We start from the raw sequence: 19,846 nt of genomic DNA on the forward strand, positions 1-19,846 counted from the left end.
ACGCGGCTACGGGAATCCGTTGCTTGCGTCGGATGGGGCGGAGCTACGCCGAGCGAGGCCGGCGACGAGCGGAGCTTCCGAGCTCGGGCGGCGATGGCGGCGAGCACGCGACGAGCGATGGCAGCAGTTGGGGTGGTGCCAGCTAGCTACGGGGAGGCTACTCGTGCTACTACCCGAGTCTAAGGGGAGGAAATGGAACGAGGAGGGAGAACGGAGGGAGGCACTACCGTGCGGGGAAGGGCGCAGTGACGATGGGCCGACGGCACGGGAGCGATCTCTCCGGCCTCGGGCCGGGGAAGAGGAAGGAGAGGGTGCGCCCGGAGTCCCCTTCCGTGTCCTCGCTCGTGCCGGCCCCTCCGACACGCGCGACGGCGAACAGAGCACGGGAGGCGGCGACAATGGAGTGGAGACGATGGGACACAACGAGAGGAGAAGGGAGAGAGGGCACCTGGGCTTTAAAGGGCGGCAATGTCGGTTTGGAAACCGACCTTGGGCGGTCAAGGCGCGAGCTGGCGCTCGGCGCTCGCAGCCAAAACGGCGACAGAGGGGGGGGGGGGAGGATGACGCCGGCGATGGGAGAAAAAAGAAGAAAGGAAGAGGGAAAGGAGGCTTGCCTCCTTGCCATTTCGGGAAAAGGAGGAGGGAGAGAGGGCGACGCGGCAGAGAGGGCGGAGGGCTCTGCCTCCGTCCCTTGGAAGCTAGCGCGCGGAGAGAGGCGGGGCCGAGTCGATGACGACGGTGATGACGGCGGGGCGGCTTGGAGCGGAGCGGCGACACGGGCGGCAGGCGCGGGCAGAGCCTGACGGCGGCGGCGACCAGGCGGTCGGCCACCACGGCGCGCGCGCGCAGGAAGCAACGGGCGGCGCGGCGATTTGGGCGGCGTCGGCGGGAGGCGGCAGCGAGGGCGGGGCGCTCGGCTCGGTGCGGCTCCCGCGCACGCGCGTGCTGCGCTCGGGCAGAGCGGGGGAGAGGGAGAGAGAGAGAGAGAGAGCCGGGAGGGAGGGGGAAAGATGGGCCGAAAGGGATACGGCCCATCGAACCCTAGGGAGGCGAATTAGACTTTTGCGGAGGGATTTGATTTGGGAAGGATTTGGATTCAGGATTGAACTCGACGATAGATCGGGGATTTGAGATCTGAGATGGCACGGACACTAGACAACAAGCAAAGAAACGGATTTCGCAAATAGGATTTTTAAGAGCTAGTTTTCCCGCTAGGCGCCACGACGGAACGGGCGCTACACTCTCTCTCTCTAAGTCCTCTCCCGGCCTCCTCCTCTCCCCTCTCCTCCCTCCCAACAGCGGGCTCCGCCAACAGTGGGTGAGGGCGATGGCGCAGATCCGGCAGCCGCTGCCCTCCCCCACGTGGATCCAGCAACGGGCTTGAGCGGGAGGCCGCTAGAGGAGCAGCCCTGCGCGGATCCGGCGGCGGACGGCGGACTAGGGTTTGGGTATGACTCCGACGACGGCGGTGGCGACGATAACGACATCGGGTGATGGCATGCTAGGGTTTGGGGATGAATCGGGGCAAGCGTTTCAATTTTTGAATTTTTGAGATTTTTATATTTTGTCAGGTTTTTATTTTTGCGTGCGGACGACATAAGCATCCATACGTGAAAAATCGATTTTCGTGTACGGGTGCGTCACCCGCACGCAAAATAGCGATTTTCGTAGACACCTAGGTGCGTGCGGCCGTCCCGTCACCTGCGAAAATTGGATTTGACCATATGGAAAAATGTTTTTTTACTAGTGCTTTACACCTAGGTGCTATGGCACTTGCTTTTGTATGTGACACAAATAGTTATAGAAAAAATAAAAATAATAATAACATAAATTAGGATGATATGAGCCTATAGAGAGAAAATAAAATAAAGTCATGCAGTAATTACCTGTACAGTGTAGATAAAATTTGTTATTTTTTCTTCATGTATAGATCGAATTTAGGCTTGCATGTTTCTATAATATTGTCTTATATTATCATAATTTATCTTATTAAATTTATAAAGAGTAAATTGCACTGGCGGTCCTTAAACTTGTGAGGAGGTTTCATCCAGGTCCATGAACTAACAAACCCGGGGTCAAGGGCACTAATCTTGTTTTATTGTATCAATCCGGTCCATAGAACGCTTTGACCCGTTTCGTGCATACGTGGACAGCAACGTATCATGACACGTGTGATGCCGCATCGCACCGCCCTGCACCGTGTCATTTTTCATCTAAGCCCCTCTGTTCTCTCGAATTCTCCAAACCCTAGCCCTCTTCTCTGTGTTCTTCTCCTCTGGACGGCAAGTGAGGGCGTGGGAGGGCGGCTGAGAGTTGACGGCGAGGGAGGGCTTTCAACTGAGAGGACGGCGAGGGAGGGCTCTCGGCCGAGGTATGTTCGTCGTCATCGGCATGGCTTCTGCGAGCAGCTCGAGCCATTCAAGTCGCAGGAGGAGGAGGCCCTCAATCCCGCTGATAAAGTGCCCTTCATGCGGGGTGAAGCAAATCTTGGAGCTAACTGCGACCACGGAAGCTAATCAAGGCCGCATTTTCTTCATATGCCCAGACCACGTGGTAAATCTCTTGCCTCTGATAAAGTGTCCTTTTGTGGATTTTTGACATTTTGCTTGAAATTTACATGTTGCAATCTGTGAAATGTATAGAAGGATGGAAGTGGTTGTAATTTCTGGTATTGGGAGGAAGCCTACATCAAATTCTTGAAGAGGAGTGGCTTCATTGATGAAGCTGCCCGTGCAGAGTTGCTAAATGAGGCCAAAATGAAGGATGGAGATGAGCTGAAGAAGAGCATTGTTCAGGAAATCGAGAAGGAACCCGATGTTGGACATTTGAAGCAGCTCGAAGATATGATTTTCATTTTGACCAAGATGATAGGGTTGTTGAAGCTGATCCTAGCTGGTGGTGTGTGTTTAGTTGGTATGCTAGTGTGTATTTGCATTGTTCTGTGGTTTAAGTGATGTATGTGCTATGTGAAATGAATTTCTATTCAGGAAAAACAATGCAGAAAAAATGTGATGTTTCAAATGAAGTGCAATGTGCAATGTGCTGTGAATGAGCAATGTTATATTTCAATTCTGAAGTTTGGAATGAAGTTCTGAACTTTATGTGGTTTGCAGTGAACAAATAATGTGCACATCCATCAGTCTCTGCTGAATCTGTAGTTCATTTGCACATGCATGGCTCAGAATAATACATGTGCACATCGAACAGTAGAACTTTTCGAAGTTCAGACAAAATGACAGTAGAGCATTGCAAAATTCAGACAAAATGACAAATTGAAGCCATAATCAGTAATTGCATTCAACGAATATGTAGCCAGAATTAGCAGATATAACAGTATAGCATATATCAGTACTTGCATTCAGAGAAGATGTAGTTAATTCCTAGATTCAGTTTGGCATTACAAAAGAAAAGATGCCAGTCATTTCTTCCATAATTACAAAAGGAGACATGACAGCCATAATCAGATTGACACTATCATTTGTCATTACAAAAGTAAGTACTGATAGCTCTCTAGCCTAGGAATGCATCAATGTACTTTCCAACCAACCATTTGGCAGTGCACCTTTTCAAGATCCATTCCTTCTGGCATTTGTGCTCTCCATTCTAGGTCTTCACCATGAAAGCATTAGCTCTGCTGTCCTTTAAAGCATATAAATTCCAAGGGCAACCCTCTGCATAGTGAGCCCTAAGTCTCTACTGATCATTCCTAGGAAGCTTTATATCAACTCTATTCTTCATACTGTGTTCAGTGATTACCTTCCTAAGCAATTCTACACAGGAAAAAACCATGCCCACCTTAAACACTGGATTATTGACATCCTCCTTACTAAATGACCTAAACTTAAACCTAACTCCACTTTCATCCCCATCAGAATCAGCTGCCTCCAAGCCTTCATCAGTGTCATAGTCCTCATCATCTCCCTCTGAATTTGTACACACTACTATTTCTTTGCCCTTCAGTTCACTGCCTCTAGCTTTCTTGCTATTCTTTCTGTTCTTTCCAGTTAAGTCTTCTACCTCCTTATCAATATTGTCCACATACAAGTCATCATCAGAATCAGACAAATCATAGTCACTGCCTACATAATCAGAATCACTGGCACTATCATCACTACCACTCTCTCCCACTACCTCAAACACCTTCCTTTTTGCCTTCTCAGCCACTGACTTCTTCCCAGGACTCATCACTTTGGGAAGCTGGCAAATAGGATGAGAAACTACATCATCCCAGTCTACACCAGCAATTGTATCATTCTGATCAAAATAAATCACAAATTTGTTTGCCCTGTTAACCACATTTGCCATTACTTCAAAGTCTGCCTGTGTTTCTATCACCCTAAGACCATCTTCAAGAGTTTTGCCTAGTAGCAACCAATATGCCTTGAAGCCTGGACTCTTATCATACCCAAGCATTTCTAAGAAACCATCTAAACTAACAGCACACCAAGTTTTTGCCTCGACATGATCAAACCAATCCACCTTCTCATCTATGTATGCCCTGTTTCTACCATAGCCAATAAAGAAACCCCCATGGTGTATCTCAGCAGTGAATGTACACGAATCCTTAGCTGCATTACAAAATTTGTCTTCCTAACTAGCAAAGATTACTGCTATGATGGGTGTCATCAAAACCCTAAATCATCAACAAAATTCGAACACAGCTTCCACACCCAAAATCATCAAAAAAAATAGACCACAACTAGCACAAGTACCACCCATCTGCAATCAACCAAAAAAAAATCTCAAATTTTGGGTCCGTTGTACATACCGTACACTGGTGGCGGCTCCCCTGCTAGTCGGAACAACATGCCTCCACGCCGGCTTCAGCACCTCGGGAGGCCAGCGTCGGGACTCTGCACCCTCCCCGCAATCTCTAAATCCCTATCTCACCAGCGATCGCAGCCCGCAATTTCTCCGGCGATCGCCTCTGCTTCGCCGTCTAGAGGAGAAGAACATAGAGAAGAGAGGGCTAGGGTTTGGAGAATTCGAGAGAACAGAGGGGCTTAGATGAAAAATGACACGGTGCGGCGCGGTGCGGTGCGGCATCACACGTGTCGCGACACGTTGCTATCCACGTATGCACGAAACGGGTCAAAGCGTTCTATGAACCGGATTGATACAATAAAACAAGATTAGTGCTCTTGACCTCGGGTTTGTTAGTTCATGGACCTGGATGAAACCTCCTCACAAGTTTAAGGACCGCCAGTGCAATTTACTCATTTATATTTCATATAACTATTTAAACCACGTGTGTACACTAGGTTATCGTTGTGCCATCCTACACCATCTCACTCACTCCCTCCATTCTCCAGCGCCACACGCACGCAAGCAGGCGGCCGGCGACGGCACGACGCCGTCGAGATGAGGGTCACCGGCAGCCTCTCGAGGTAATCTTCTGAATCCAAATTTGCTCGGTTTTTGATTTATTTTGTTTTCCTGGGAATAATAACTGATAATCACAGAAACTGAATAAGCCCAATCAATATAATCGAAAAGAAAAACTATTGATTAACAGATCAACTGATATAACATTTCAGCAATCTGCTAACCTGAACTAAACTAGGTTAAACAGTATTCTGGATTTCTGACAGAGTTCTAGCATTCCCAAAAAAAGGATAAACGGGCGTAACAAAGTAACAATGCACCAATACAACTCCCTTCAAAGTTCAGACGCTGGACAAAATCCCCCAAAGACGCCCTCCATGCATGTTTTCATCTGAATCACACAGATGGTCTTATACAGCCAATCTAAATAGTTCTAATAATTCTGATTATACACACACACATATGGTTTCCTTCTCATTATCCTCGTGGCATTCTTCCCCGCGCACGCCCGCCATGCGTGCTGCCTCCCGAGGTCACGTGCACTGACAACCCAACACCTCCTCCATCCCATCCGTTGGTTCTGTGCGGCCAATGAGGAGTAAGCAGCCCCGCAGCTCCTCCGCTACCCGGCCTCCTCCGATCCTGCCTCGCTCTGTGCAAGCCTCCTCCGCTCCGGCCGCTCCTCCTCCACCCAGCCTTGATCCCCCTGCCTAACATCGCGCCACTCCCTCCAAAGCCGAGCTCGGAGAGCCACGAGCCGCCCCACCTCCTAGCCAGCGCTCCACTGGGGTGCTGGCAAAGTGGCAAGGGGGAGTGGACGCGGTGGGTGGGCTCGACAGTCTGGCTGAATCACCTCCTGTGGCGCCCAAGGAGCGACATGGGTGTCAGAGATGCAACGAGCCGACGATCCGCTCCGAATCCGTCCGAAACGAGAATATGGTATGAGCTTTTAGAAATCTAACGGATATGGATGCGGATGCGAATAGTATGATATGGATGCGGATGAGGATATTGTATCTCTAAAATCCGGTGGATGCGGATTATCCAATAGGCCGTTTGCTGGATAATCCAAAATTATCAACACATGTAACCACTCTATCTATTGCATACTCCCTCTATCCACAAAAGTTACACCTATTACTTTTGTTACCAAGACCAAGGAAAAATTAAATCATTTTGGATGTTATAAAATCAAGGAGTGAATGCAAGCATGCAACCAATGAGTATTTAGATGACTCTTTAGGTTCTAATAAAACATTTAATTTATCTCTTCATTTAAGTATTGAATGCATAAAGACTACAAATAGGAACAACTTATTTGGAAAAACTCAAATGTGAAATAAGTCTAACTTTTGTGGATGGAGGGAGTATAACGTAAGTTGGTCCATCCAATGGCCTAATTCATCAATTAACCTAGATTTCTTAGTTTGAGACTTTCACCGTCTCATGTCACACTTGCGTAGCTGTATTTGTATATTATGGACGTCGTGTATTCATGTTGTTTAACACTTAGGCACATAATTATTGTGATGTGTCTTTTATTGATTGTTATATTATTGTTTCTTGCTTTGCTAACTCGATGTTGTATTGATTGTATACCCACGTAACATCTGATAAATTTAATCTGTTTCCGAACCAATTCCGCACCATTTCTGACATCCGAAACAATCCGCTCCATATCTGCATCCATAAACTATCCGCACCCGCTTCGAATCCACATAAAAAATATGGTTTAGGATATGGTATGAACACTATCCGTCCGAATCCGCTCCGTTTTCACCCCTAATGGATAATATATATACATCCGATGCGGCGATGCAGATTGTTTTATCGATTCCGCACCGACTCCGCACCATTTCTGACATCCGAAACAATCCGCTCTGTATCCGCATCCATAAACTATCCGCACCCGCTCCGAATCCGCATAAAAAAATATGGTTTAGGATATGGTATGAACACTATCCATCCGAATCCGCTCCGTTTTCACCCCTAATGGATAATATATATACATCCGATGCGGCGATGCAGATTGTTTTATCGATGAAGTGTTTCATTACACACCAAACATTTTAGTAGTACAATAGATGGGTGAAATATTACTTAAAATCATAAAAATATACATACATATTTCATATGATTAATTCAACATTTGGAAGTAAGATGTGAATCATCATTTAAAACAATGTGCAAATTAACTTGTGAAACATCTAGTAGAAGACATTGCACTAACTAAGCTTACTGCAATCAAAGCAATCCAAGGCCTAAATCTTTTGTCAGCAAAACTGACTCTTTAAGTTTTGTGCAGACCTCCAGTTTTTGTATTCCTCCTGTTTTTATTCATGGTTTTAGATAATGAGACGTTATTATCCCAGCTTTCAATGGAAGCTTATGTTAATTACATGGTAACTGCAAGGTGCATACTAGCCAAAAAATACACTCGTCGATTGTGGCCTCATTGTGTGTGGATTCCTTCTTATAGATTATTGCTTCCACTACTTAAAGAAACCATTTTCCATGCGGCCAAAACCTATTTTTTCATGCGGTTAAGCCAGCCGTTTACACCAAAAGGTCTGCAAAGATAGCATTTTTTTCCATGCGGGTGGCGCACCTACATGCATGCGGATGCTTATATCGACTGCATGCAAAAATAAAAGATCACGGAAAAAAAGTAAAATTTCAAAAAAAAAAACCAAACCCTAGCCCCGCCGGCACTGGCTGCCGCCACGTCCACAACCAGATCCGCTGGCGCCGCGCCTCCCACCATCGCCGCTGCCGGATCCGCGCGGTAGGCAGGCAGTGGAGTCGCCCGGCAGTGGAGAATGTGGAGCCGCCCGTTCCCGGCCACCTCCTCGTCGGCCGCGGTGCTGAGACAGCCGGCGCCCGCTCCATGCCACCTCCTCGTTGACAATGATGCCGAGAAGGCCGCCGCTCGCCACCGTGCCTCCCACCGTCACCCGTGCCCGATCCATCGTGTCACCATTGGATCCTCGCACCAAGGGTGGAGCGGCAACCAGATCTGTGCGGGAGGGACGCGGTGGAGGAGGAGATGGCTGGATTTTTTATAATTTGGTCATTTTGAAAAACTTATTTCGCAAATAGACCCCTAAAAAACTTATCTCAGAAATGGTCCATTTGAAAAATTCTACAGGTCACATATTTCATCCATTTGAGTTAAACTTTTCTACGATTAGTTCTTTTGGGCTCCTAAGTGTGAAAAAAATATCAAAAAAATTAAAAAGTTGTAGAGGAGAGGAAAAAATGGCGGGAGGGGGGTGTGGGGGGTGGGGGAGGGGGTGCGGCAACAATGTGGCCGGCGCCGCCCCGCCACGTTGACAGGAGGACGGCGCCAGCGACTCTAGCACCCCAAAAAGGACCATTTCTGGGATAAGTTTTTTCAGGGGTCCATTTGCGAAATAAATTTTCAAAAGGACCAAATTGTAAAAAATCTAGGTGGAGGTGGAGACGCCGCGCCACACACTAGCCGCTACGCCTCGCGTCAACCGCCGCGCCTCCCGCCCACCCGCTCCGGCAGCCTCCTCGTCGGCATTGGAGCCGCCCGAGGTCGCCGAGCCAGCAAAGCCTCGCAGTGGTGTCGCTCGGCGGTGGAGGAGGTGGAGCCGCCACGCCTCGCACCCGCCCGCTCCCGGCCACCTGAGACGGCCGCCGCCCGCCACCGCGCCTCCCACTGTCGACCGTGCCAGATCCACTGCGCCACCACTGGATCCGCGCTCATGGGGCCGAGCGGCGGCCAGATCCGTACGGGAGGGAGGTGGTGGAGGAGGAGGTTGTCGAGCTGGCAAAGCCCGTCACTGCCCCGAACCCGCCACCTGCCCGCCGTCCGGCCAGAGGAACTGTATGCGAAAATGGAGATTGATTTTTGCAAACGCCACTAGTCACTCTTCGTCTGCAATATATATAGGGGCTCTGATATAGAAAAATCGTTTATGTGGTAGTCTTCATCCACATTTAGTTCGCCAAGCATATAGGTACCATATTCAGATACTGCTAGTGAAAAGCTCACATTGTACTTCCAGTGCAAAAGCTTAAGCCGGTACATATTCAGTAATTGATGAGTGAGTTCAGCAGGTCCCACTGACAAAATAAAATGAAGATATTTCTAAAGTCAGCGGTATAGCACAACACTAAAGCTTAAGCGGTATAGTCAGAATATTGACAGTGGGGATCCCCATGAAAATCCGCAAGGAATGCCATGGACTAAGAGAAAGGTCCAAAGTAAAAAAAAAAAAAAAAAAAAAAAAAACTTGAAGTAGAGATTTCTCATGGACATTGATGGGTCAATAGCCCTTTTGAAACAGATGAATTTCAAGAGAAATAATCCAAATCCTGGTTAAAGTAAAAAATTCATATTGTAAACAAATACAATTGAACGACTTTACTTCGGGGCAAACAACATACAAATAGTCATATTGTACAGAAATTAACACAAAGTTTGCAGTCAATTCATTATTTGAAAGTACATATACATAATCCAAACATCAAACACACGATACAATGATACAGATAAGCAAACCAGTTTCTTCCAGCCTGAAGGATAATAGTAGCGAAAGCAAATATAATGAACACCACTAGTAATGCTTCCAGAAAACAACATATTTTGCCAGTTCTGAGAACAACACACATACAGATAATTAATATGGTTCATCATACAGGTTACGATTTGAGTTTAGCTTCTTCAAATGGTTCTCAGTTTTGAAGCATTGAGATCTTGACATAACGAAGGTGCTTCAAACCAGAAAGCCCGTCAGGGAAATGCCACCTCTTGAACAGAGAACATTCCAACAAACGCAGGGATTTTGAGTTCTTCACAACCTTCGCCATTGCAGATACCACTTCCTTCTGGACATGGCCACAATCTTCAACGATTATCGTGCGCAGCTTCTTCAAACGGAGCAACTTCTTCACATCGCCAACGCGGAAATTGTTAATACCTGCAATATTAATGTGCCGAACTGAACTATTCACATGTCTAAAGTCTGCAGGAACAACTAGCCTCGCACATTCACCACGCGAGACACATTTTGCCAAGTCATACATCATGTCATTCATAACATAGTATGCAGGTTCATCGCCTTCTCCGCCAAATTGATCAAAGAATGATTTTGCAGTCAAACGAGCCAAGTATAACTCTCCCAAGTTCTTTTCATTTTCCCCACGAAATTGAGCAGAGATCAATCCCGACGAAATCCATGTCTGCACCAACTCCTCTTTTCTGAACGGATGGTTTTTCCGAAATATGCTGCAGTACCGAAAGCAAACTTGCAGCTCTGGCAGGAGGCTGTAGTAGCTTATTTTCAAAACCGCTATATCACGAGTTGTTGTTGCTCGAAAATTATCTATATCTTGAAGAAATTTACACCAGTACTCTGGAGTCAAATTGTCCCTCAAATGCAAAGCAGCAACCTTTGTTCCCAAGGGAGACCAACTAAGATCCTTTGCGATTCGAGCCCCAATTGATTGTAGTTCTGCATAATCTGGTGCTCCCACTTCCAGACCACCAAGTGCAAAATGGTTAAAAAGTAGTAAAATTTCATTTTGTTCAATTACAAACAACGACATAAGGCGCTCTTCACACCCTGTGATAAGCCCGGGTAGAGTTGCCACTGAATTCAATCTAGTTGTCAATAAAATTTTACTTCCGGTTTTGGAGGCACTGAAAACAGAAAATAGTTTCTCCCATTGCGATATATCTTGATCTTCCCAGACATTGTCTAAAACGAGCAAAGCTTTTGTGGACATTAACTTATCACGAAGAATCTGTTCCATTTCCTCCAAATGAGCATAATTACATGGTGAAAATGTAACTTGCTCTACTATTTCACCTATAACTCTTTCTACATCAAAGATTGTAGATACACGCACCCATGCAATCGTATCGAAATGATTTCTGACCCTAGCATCAGTACATACATGGTGGGCCAATATAGTCTTCCCCATACCACCAGGACCGACTATGGATATAACGGGGACATGCATAGGATTGGTACTACTAACCTGAGTTTCAGCATTGCCATCCAAGGGCTTGATCAACCATTGGACTATCATATCCATCTCCTCTTGTCGACCAAACATTTTATTGAGCATTACTGGGGAGAAGCCTATCTCGTGATCTTGGCGCAGAACATGTGTATCCAGCTGTGGTCTATACTTGGTTTGTTCCAATAGGCGTGCAGTAGATCTTCCTAAATCCTTGATAGCTTTCCTCAGCTTTTCTAGACTGCTGCCAGAGTGCGTCAAGAAGCTGGTAACTACTTGCTTCATCTTGGAAAAACAAGAGCCCAGCTCACTAACCTCTTGCTCCTTGGCCTTCTCCCTGAGCTTGTAGTAATCATGCTCGTCGATTGCATCCTCGAGTTTCTCGATTGCATCCCTCAGGCGCCACATATCCAAATACCCAAAGCTTTCCACTTGATTCGCTGTGAGGGCATCGAAAATTGGTTGGATCATCAACCAATCCTCATGTAACTTGTTCATCAAGGGCTGCAATTTGTCAGACTTGCGGTCCTTCTTCAGGTAGGCTGAGGCCTTGTTGATCAGGTTGACGATGAACATTGCTGACACCGACCTCCCTGCCAATGTGCATTCCATGGCATCCATAGGATATTTGTGTGTGGGAGAAACAGAAGGATTAACTTTGTATTTATAGGCAGTAACCTGGTTCTCAAAGTTTCTTTTCTAGATTATTCATTATTGATCTATTTCTGTCTCTCTCTAAAAAGTTTTCTATCTAATTAAGTACATGAAATTCACTTATAATTCAACACCTTCTGAAAAGTTTGCTTTGGCGTCAAATGTGGGTAAGGAGAAGAATTTATTTCTAAAAATTTAAATTGCATCAAACTCAGGATCTAAATTTAGTAGCATCAAAAAGCTTGAACTAGTAAAAGACGAGAATTAATTACTTATACCTCAACACTATATATTACCGTTCCTACAACCAATTACAAAACAATGTCTTACAAAACCAGAGATGATTGTCATCGTATCATGTCTTTAGGACGACTATGGAAGGGTGAATCATGCTGTAGAAGAATAAGAAAGGGAAAAATATTGCAACGGATGAGACTAATTGTATTGATTCTTACTGGTGTATATAGAAAACATGGTGACGGGTAGATCAAGCCAATTTTTTTTAAGATAAATAAAGATCACATGCATGATATTGAATCACAATTGATTATGATCTATCTCTAGCAATAATATTCCAAATACTCTAACATATGCAATCATGTGCATGTTTATGTACACTTCTGGAGTACCCTGAACATATTGTATATTTTCCAATGATAGACCTACCTAGGGCTTTAAAAAAGGATTTAAAGTCAACTTCAGTTCATTTTACAGTGGGAGGGTCAACTGCTTAAATTTATCCACAGACAACATATCTGCTGACTGGGTTTAACGGTTCTGGGAAATGGTTTTTGTTCAGCCCCCTACGTACATTTCAACTTTGCTGAAGAAGGTAAAGTTTTCGGACCAGTTGTATACATCACCCAGCATTTCATCATCTCCATCTCTCTCTTGTGCCACAAACATATTGTAGGACTAACATGGCATCTTCTGTACTAGTGTTTGCTGGAAAGTCAGTTGCATCCCCCACTATCTCCTTCTTTGCCAACAAGGCCTTCAACTACCTGCAGAATCAGTACCGCAAGGCTCAAGGGATTGAGGACATGAAGATCAGACTACAGAGGAACATCCCCAAGATCCAATCAGTCATTGATATCATTGATACTGATTACATCAAGGAGAGTAGCGAAGACCTTGATACATGGCTGTGGCAGCTCAGGGATGCAGTCGAGGAGGCTGAGGATGTCATTGATGAGCTTGAGTATTACGAGCTCAAAGAGAAGGAGAAAGATCAAAAGGTTAGTCACCAGGGCTCTTCTTTTACTAAGATGAAGCGCAAATGTTTACAGTCTATTAAGCATATCAGTGTTTTCGGTAAGACATCTGATTGTCCTCTCAAGAGATTAAAGAATGCCATGGGAGGTTTAGATGAGGCTGTTAAAGGCGTTGACAATTTTCTCGCACTTGTAGACCAAATCAAAAGAACGACTTTAGACAATTCACAACGAGTTGATGAGATGAACAGGTACTGAGAGACAGGAAGGAAGTTAACTGTTGACAGGGTGTCGAGAGAGAAAACGAGAAGGAACATCTAGTTGGATAGTTGACTAATACATCAAATAGAGATAAAGAAGTTGTCATGAGCAATAATCATGTACCCATTATGTCAATCATTGGTCATGGTGGCATTGGGAAAATAATTTTGGCTCAGCTTATCACCCAAGACTACCGAATCAAGGAACATTTTCAAACCTTGATCTGGGTTTCTGCATCTACAAACTTCTATGCAGCAACATTGATAAGTAAAATAATCCAATCTGTTACATTATCAAAACCTAGTAACCTACGATGCACTGCAAGAGCATTTGGAAAGGATACTTCAGACCATTAAATATCTTCTCATTTTAGATGATGTCTCCCTCCCGCCCCCGATTGAAGTCGGCATTTACCGCTCCTGTCTAGAGCAACCACCACCTGGTGCGCCATGTCAATTCGCCGCGGCGGAGTACTCCCTACGACGCTAGCCTACAAAATTCACTTATAATTCAATACCTTCTGAAAGTTTGCTTTGACCTCAAATGTGGGCAAGGAGTATAATTTATTTCTAAAAATTTAAATTGCGTCAAACTCAGGATCTTAATTTAATAGCATCAAAAAGCTTCAGCTGGTAAAAACACGAGAATTAATTACTTATACCTCAATGTTGTTAACACTATATATTACCATTCCTACAACCAATTACAAAACAATGTCTTACAAAACCAGAGATGATTGTCATTGTATCATGTCTTTAGGACGACTATGGCAGGGTGGATCATGCTGTAGAAGAATAAGAAAGGGAAAAAGATTATTGCAACGGATGAGACAGTGGATGGGGAACAATTGTATTGATTCCTATTGGTGTATATAGAGAACATGGTGACGGGTAGATCAAGCCAAATCTTTAAAGATATCACATGCATCATATTGAATCACAATTGATTATGATCTATCTCTAGCTATAATATGTTTATGTACACTTGTAGAGTACCCTGAACAGATTGTATTTTTTAAAAAAATAATACACCTACCTAGGACATTTAAAAGGTATTTAGCTGGTTTCACCCAAGTCAACTTCAGTCCATTTTACAGTGGGAGGGTCAACTGCTTAAATTTGTTCATGGACCACTTATCTGCTGATTGGGTTTAACAGTTCTGGGCAAATAGTTTTTGTTCACCCCTACTGAAGAACGTAAAGTTTTCGGACCAGTTATACATCACCCAGCATTTCATCATTTCCATCTCTCTTGTGCCACAAACATATCGTAGGACTAACATGGCATTTTCTGTACTAGTGTTTGCTGGAAAGACAGTCGCAACCCCCGCTATCTCCCTCCTTGTCAACAAGGTCCATAGCTACGGACAAGGTTTTCACACCTAGGCACTATGACACCCATTTTTTTGCATGCGACTCAAATAGTTATAGAAAAAATTAAAAAAAAAATAGTACCATAAATTAGGATGGTATGAGCCTACAGACAAACATGCAGTACTAAATTTGATCCACAACTAGAGAAAGAAAAATAATAATAGAATCAGGCAGTGAATACCTGTATAGTGCAGATAAAAGTTGTTATTTTTGTTTCTTCATGTGTAGATAGAATTTAGATTTGCATGTTTGTATAGTGTCTTATATTATCATAATCTATCTTTTAAAATTTTATAAATATTTTATATAACTATTTAAACCGCATGCGTACACCTAGGTGTATAAAATACTTTCCCCTTCAGCTACCTGCAGAATCAGTACCGCATGGCTCAAGGGATTGGGGACAGGAAGATCAGACTATAGAGGAACATCCCAATGAACAAATCAGTCATTCATATTGTTGATCCTGATTACATCAAGGAGAGTAGCGAAGACCTTGATACATGGATGTGACAGCTCAGGGACGCCGTCGAGGAGGCTGAGGATGCCATCGATGAGCTCGAGTATTACAAGCTCAAAGAGAAGGAGAAAGATCAAAAGGTTAGTCACCAGGGCTCTTCTTTCACTAAGATGAAGAGCAAATGTTTCCAGTCTGTTAAGCATATCAGTGTTTTCAGTAAGACATTTGATTGCCCTCTTAAGAGGTTAAAGGATGCCTGTGGAAGGTTTAGGTGAGGCTGCTAAAGGCGTTGACAATTTTCTCGCACTTGTAGATCAAATCACAAGAACCACATTCTTTTTTTGAAAACCAAGCCAGCACAGCAGGTGTTATATTAAGTAGGGGAGAAACTATTTACAAGATCACCAACGGTGAAGGAGAGAAAGAAAAGAAAAAGAAAAAGAAAAGAAAAAGAAAAAGAAGAGGAAAAAGAAGAGGGAGAAAACCGCTAATCAATCAAAAAGTCTTAGGCCGATAATCTCGCAATGTTTGTTGCTCCACATATTCTCCACAGCTTGACTTCATCATGAATCTTGTATAGTAGCTGCAGCAGGGTTTTTTCTTGATTTCGAAATACTCGTCTGTTCTGCTCGCACCATATTTCCCATGCTACCAGCATGTGGATTGATTTTTTTGCTTTGGCTTTGTCTTTCCCACCTTGAGATGTACAAGAACCACTTTAGACAATTCACGAGTTGATGAGGTCAACATATACCGAGAGCAAGGAAGGACGTTAACTGTTGATAGGGTCTTTGGGAGAGAAAACGAGAAGGAACATCTAGTTGGATGGTTGACTAATACATCAAATAGAGATAATAAAGTTGTCATGAGCAATAATAATGTACCCATTATGTCAATAATTGGTCATGGCGGCATTGGGAAAACTATTTTGGCTCAGCTTATCCCCCAACAATCCAGAATCAAGAAACATTTTCAAACCGTGATTTGGGTTTCTGCATCTACAAACTTTTGCGCAGCAACATTGATAAGTAAAATAATCCAATCTGTTACATTATCAAAACCTAATGTTGAGACCTACGATGCACTGCAAGAGCATTTGGCGGGGACACTTCAGACCATTAAATATCTTCTCATTTTATATGATGTCTGGGAAGATAAGGAAATATCTGTGTGGGAAAAGTTATTTGCATCACTGAGAACAGGAGTGCGTGGAAGGAAGATTTTTTTGACAACCCGAATGCAATCAGTGGCAGATTTAGCATCAGCTGCAATGGGATGTCGAAGAGAGAGCTTTTAATTGTGTGGTCTTGAAGAAAATGAAATTTTGGGACTTTTTAATATCATGCCTTCAGTTATCTGGATCCCAAAGAATTTGAAGACATACGAGAAGCTGGAGAAAAAATAACAAAGAAATTAAGAGGGTGTCCCTTGGTAACAAAGGTTATTGCTGGTCATCTACGGGAGCATATGACAGTTCAATTCTGGGATAGATTTTTGCATGAACATCTGGGGTATTTTGATGGAAGAATGGAAAACATTATGAAAGTTCTTAAACTAAGTTACTTCCACTTGCCACCTGGCGCACAAGTTTGCTTCCGATATTGTAGCATATTCCCACAAAATCATGAATTCAAAAAAGGAGAATTGGTGCAGATGTGGATAGCTTCAGGATTGATACCGCAGACCACAGGCGAAGCCAAAAGGGCACAAGATGTAGGAGAAGAGTACTTGATTCAGCTGACTAGAAAGTCGTTCGTTGACCTCAAGTTGAGAAACTTTCATTTTGGAAGGAACGAAGGCCACGAATATTATGTGATGCACGACTTAATATATGATTTGGCAACATGGGTTTCTTCCAGTGAATGTGCAAGAATTGCTTATGTTAATGGCTCCGAAAGAGTAAAAAGAACACTATGTCACCTCTCTGTTGTTGGCATTAATAGCTTCCCAGTTGAGGCCATTAAAAGTTTCTGCCAGTTCAAATATCTGCGCACCATTATCTTTGAAGATTCCCATGACATCCAGGACGATGCTGTACGTGCAGTGGAGGAAGTTCTAGAAAGCTTAAAAGCCCTGCGTGTTGTGCAATGCAAAGTTCAGTAGATGCCAGTTGCTAACCTAAAGCACCTTCGTTATGTGGTAGTTTCATTTCACTGAATTCGTATAATAAATATGTAAGACCAAAAGCACGCCATCATGTTTCAATTTTTAACTTCTTTGTGCTCAATCATGAAATACCTTGTTGTTTGTTTCAGATATGATAATATTGTGAGAGGCACACGCTTTCAAAGTAATAGATTCAGCGCAATATTTGGGTATTTCAAGACCAAGTAGGAGGAATGGAGATTTTTAGTCCCTAACTGGCTAACTCTCTATCCTTTTTAATATTATTAATTTTCACCTATTAGAACACATCAGGTTTCTATAATTTTTGGGTTTTTTTTTTGAATTAAGATGAGAAATTGCCATCGATGGTTAATTACTCCATAACTCATCAGGATTCTACAATATATATAGTATCAGACAATAGTACAAATTCAGAGTTGTCAGGCAAGAGAGGGACTGACCGATCGAATGGCGCGTCATGTCACTCAGCGATGTGGTAAACACAGCAGAGGATCTTAACAATATTGAAGGAGCTAGGCAATCTGATAATACTATTTGGTCTTCAAGATTATCGGTTATTGCCAGAAAAAAAATAATAAAAAAAACGGAGAAGCTGGGGTTTCAGTTTCTACCGATTCAGAGAGCCTCGAGAGTCGAGTGGCGAGCAGTCGGCCTGCGCCCGCCGCTCGCGCCGCCTGCCTGCTCGCGCCTCCAGCCCGCCGTCGGCGCCATCGGCCGCCGTTGTGTGGGCGATCTGGTGGTGGAGACGAAGAATCGAGACGGAGGTCGGGATGTGCTTTTCCTGTATTCGGCCTTTTTGGTTCACTCGGTCTATTCGGTTTCTCGTTTCCCATTCTAACCCCGCCAAGTCACAGCCATTCAACACTCAACAGAGACGGAGCAGTACGGCTCGGACGAAGGGTCTTCCTGGCCTTTGGCCTATTTGGGGAGACTAAAATTACGAGAAACAACTGGTTGATGGTCAGCTTCTGAGAATCTGGATAAATTGGATTTTTCAGCTTCTGACTTCTAGTTCATTTTCTGAATTCTACAACTACAACTTCTCAGAATTTAGACTAAAAGCTAGACCGTTTGGGGAAGCTTCTGATTCTGAGAGAAGCTGCAGCATCTAGAAGCTCCCCAAACAAGCCTTTTATCTATGTCTCAGAAAGTTGACCCTAGGCTAGAGCCTGTTTGACACAACTCCTCCAACCTCGTCTCTCCAGCTCAACCAAACGATTTTAGCTTCATCTAAAAAGGGTGTGGAGCTAGCTAAAGTGCTCTCACAAAATAAATTATAGATGTAAAACTGGGTTTAGACAGTTCTACAACTCCACTCCAAACCCAATTTCTAAAGTTAAATTTAAGAGTTCAAGTCCTACCAAACGGATCCCTAACTAGCACAGAATGTGACATATCCTATTGCAATAAATTTGTAGTAGAATAACATCAAAATCACATAACATCAACATTCAACCCTTTGTCCCCGCCGGAGGAAGAAGAAAGGGGGTGGAGGGAGCCACCGCCGCAGGATCTAGCAGGCGGGAGGGTGCGGCTGCCGCCGTCACCGCCTTCACTGGAGGCTGCCGCGGCCTCCCCATCCCGCCACCTCCCACCGCTGCCGCCATCAGGCCACCCCTCTGGGCCGCTGCCGGGTCACTGCCTCCCCTCCCGTTGGATCTGGGGGAGGAGAGGGGCCGCCACGCTGCATCGGCCAATTTGCAACACTCTAATCCAATTTCTACGAGGTTAAGTCAGCCATTCTCCAAATCTCCAGCAAAAAAAATCTCCAAGATTAATCCGGCCATTTCCGTATCTCCGGCAAAGTCAAGAGCTAACCTCCATCATTTGGAGGCCCTTTGCTTCCTACTAGTGTGTACAACGGCTCCACGTACCAAGCTCCATGGAGGCTCGGCGAGTCGGCGTCGTCGTTGCCGGCGACGTCGTTGCAGGTGTGATGAAGAAAAAACTGTAGGGACCTAATCGCTTTCTTGTAATATTAGATCCTCTTAGCTATTTTAAAGGATCAGCTTGTAATACTGCTTATTGATGAGGACTCCTATGTAACTCTCAAGTTGTAACTTGTAAGACTTGTTTGGGCCTGTTTGGCATAGTTTCAACTCCTAAATTTAGCAACAGGAGTTAGGGTCTGGAGTGGAGTTGTAGAGCTGCCTAAACCCAGCTCTACAACTCTAGTTCATTTTGTGAGAGAGCTCCACTCAACTCCACTCTCAGTTTTGATAGATCTGAAACTGTTTAGCTGGACTCCAGCTCCAGGAGGGGTGGAGCTAAAGCTAGAGCTGTACCAAACAGACCTGTTATATCAATCCAAATCCTAGGCCCGTGCCCTTGCCTTTTCAAAAAGAAAAAAATGGAGGGGTCCTTAAATGGAGAAAATATGCAGTGCAAAATCACATAGATATTGTGGAAAACATGGATCGAAAAATATACATCTGAGA

General features: G+C 44.3%; 1 protein-coding gene and 1 long non-coding RNA gene across 4 annotated transcripts; both read right to left on the bottom strand.

Annotated features, from left to right (window-relative positions):
- Positions 1-9,876: 9,876 nt before the first annotated feature.
- Positions 9,877-12,037, bottom strand: LOC127757957 (putative disease resistance protein At3g14460). The gene has a single exon (XM_052283547.1). The coding sequence runs from the start codon at positions 11,938-11,940 to the stop codon at positions 10,030-10,032; it is 1,911 nt and encodes a 636-aa protein (XP_052139507.1). The 5' UTR covers positions 11,941-12,037; the 3' UTR covers positions 9,877-10,029.
- A 624-nt stretch (positions 12,038-12,661) lies between these two features.
- Positions 12,662-18,227, bottom strand: LOC127756467 (uncharacterized). Of its 3 annotated transcripts, none has more exons than XR_008013221.1 (4): positions 17,849-18,012; positions 17,202-17,354; positions 13,107-13,938; positions 12,662-12,977 (listed from the first exon to the last, which is right to left on the bottom strand). It is a non-coding gene; the product is annotated as an uncharacterized LOC127756467 (long non-coding RNA). The 3 variants fall into 3 exon arrangements; XR_008013222.1 differs by lacking the exon at positions 17,202-17,354 and adding an exon at positions 18,020-18,227 and having other exon boundaries at positions 12,664-12,977; positions 17,849-17,947; XR_008013220.1 differs by lacking the exon at positions 17,202-17,354 and having other exon boundaries at positions 12,665-12,977.
- Between the last annotated feature and the right edge of the window lie 1,619 nt (positions 18,228-19,846).

Source organism: Oryza glaberrima, chromosome 12, assembly GCF_000147395.1.
Source record: "Oryza glaberrima chromosome 12, OglaRS2, whole genome shotgun sequence".
Classification (NCBI taxonomy): Eukaryota; Viridiplantae; Streptophyta; class Magnoliopsida; order Poales; family Poaceae; genus Oryza; species Oryza glaberrima.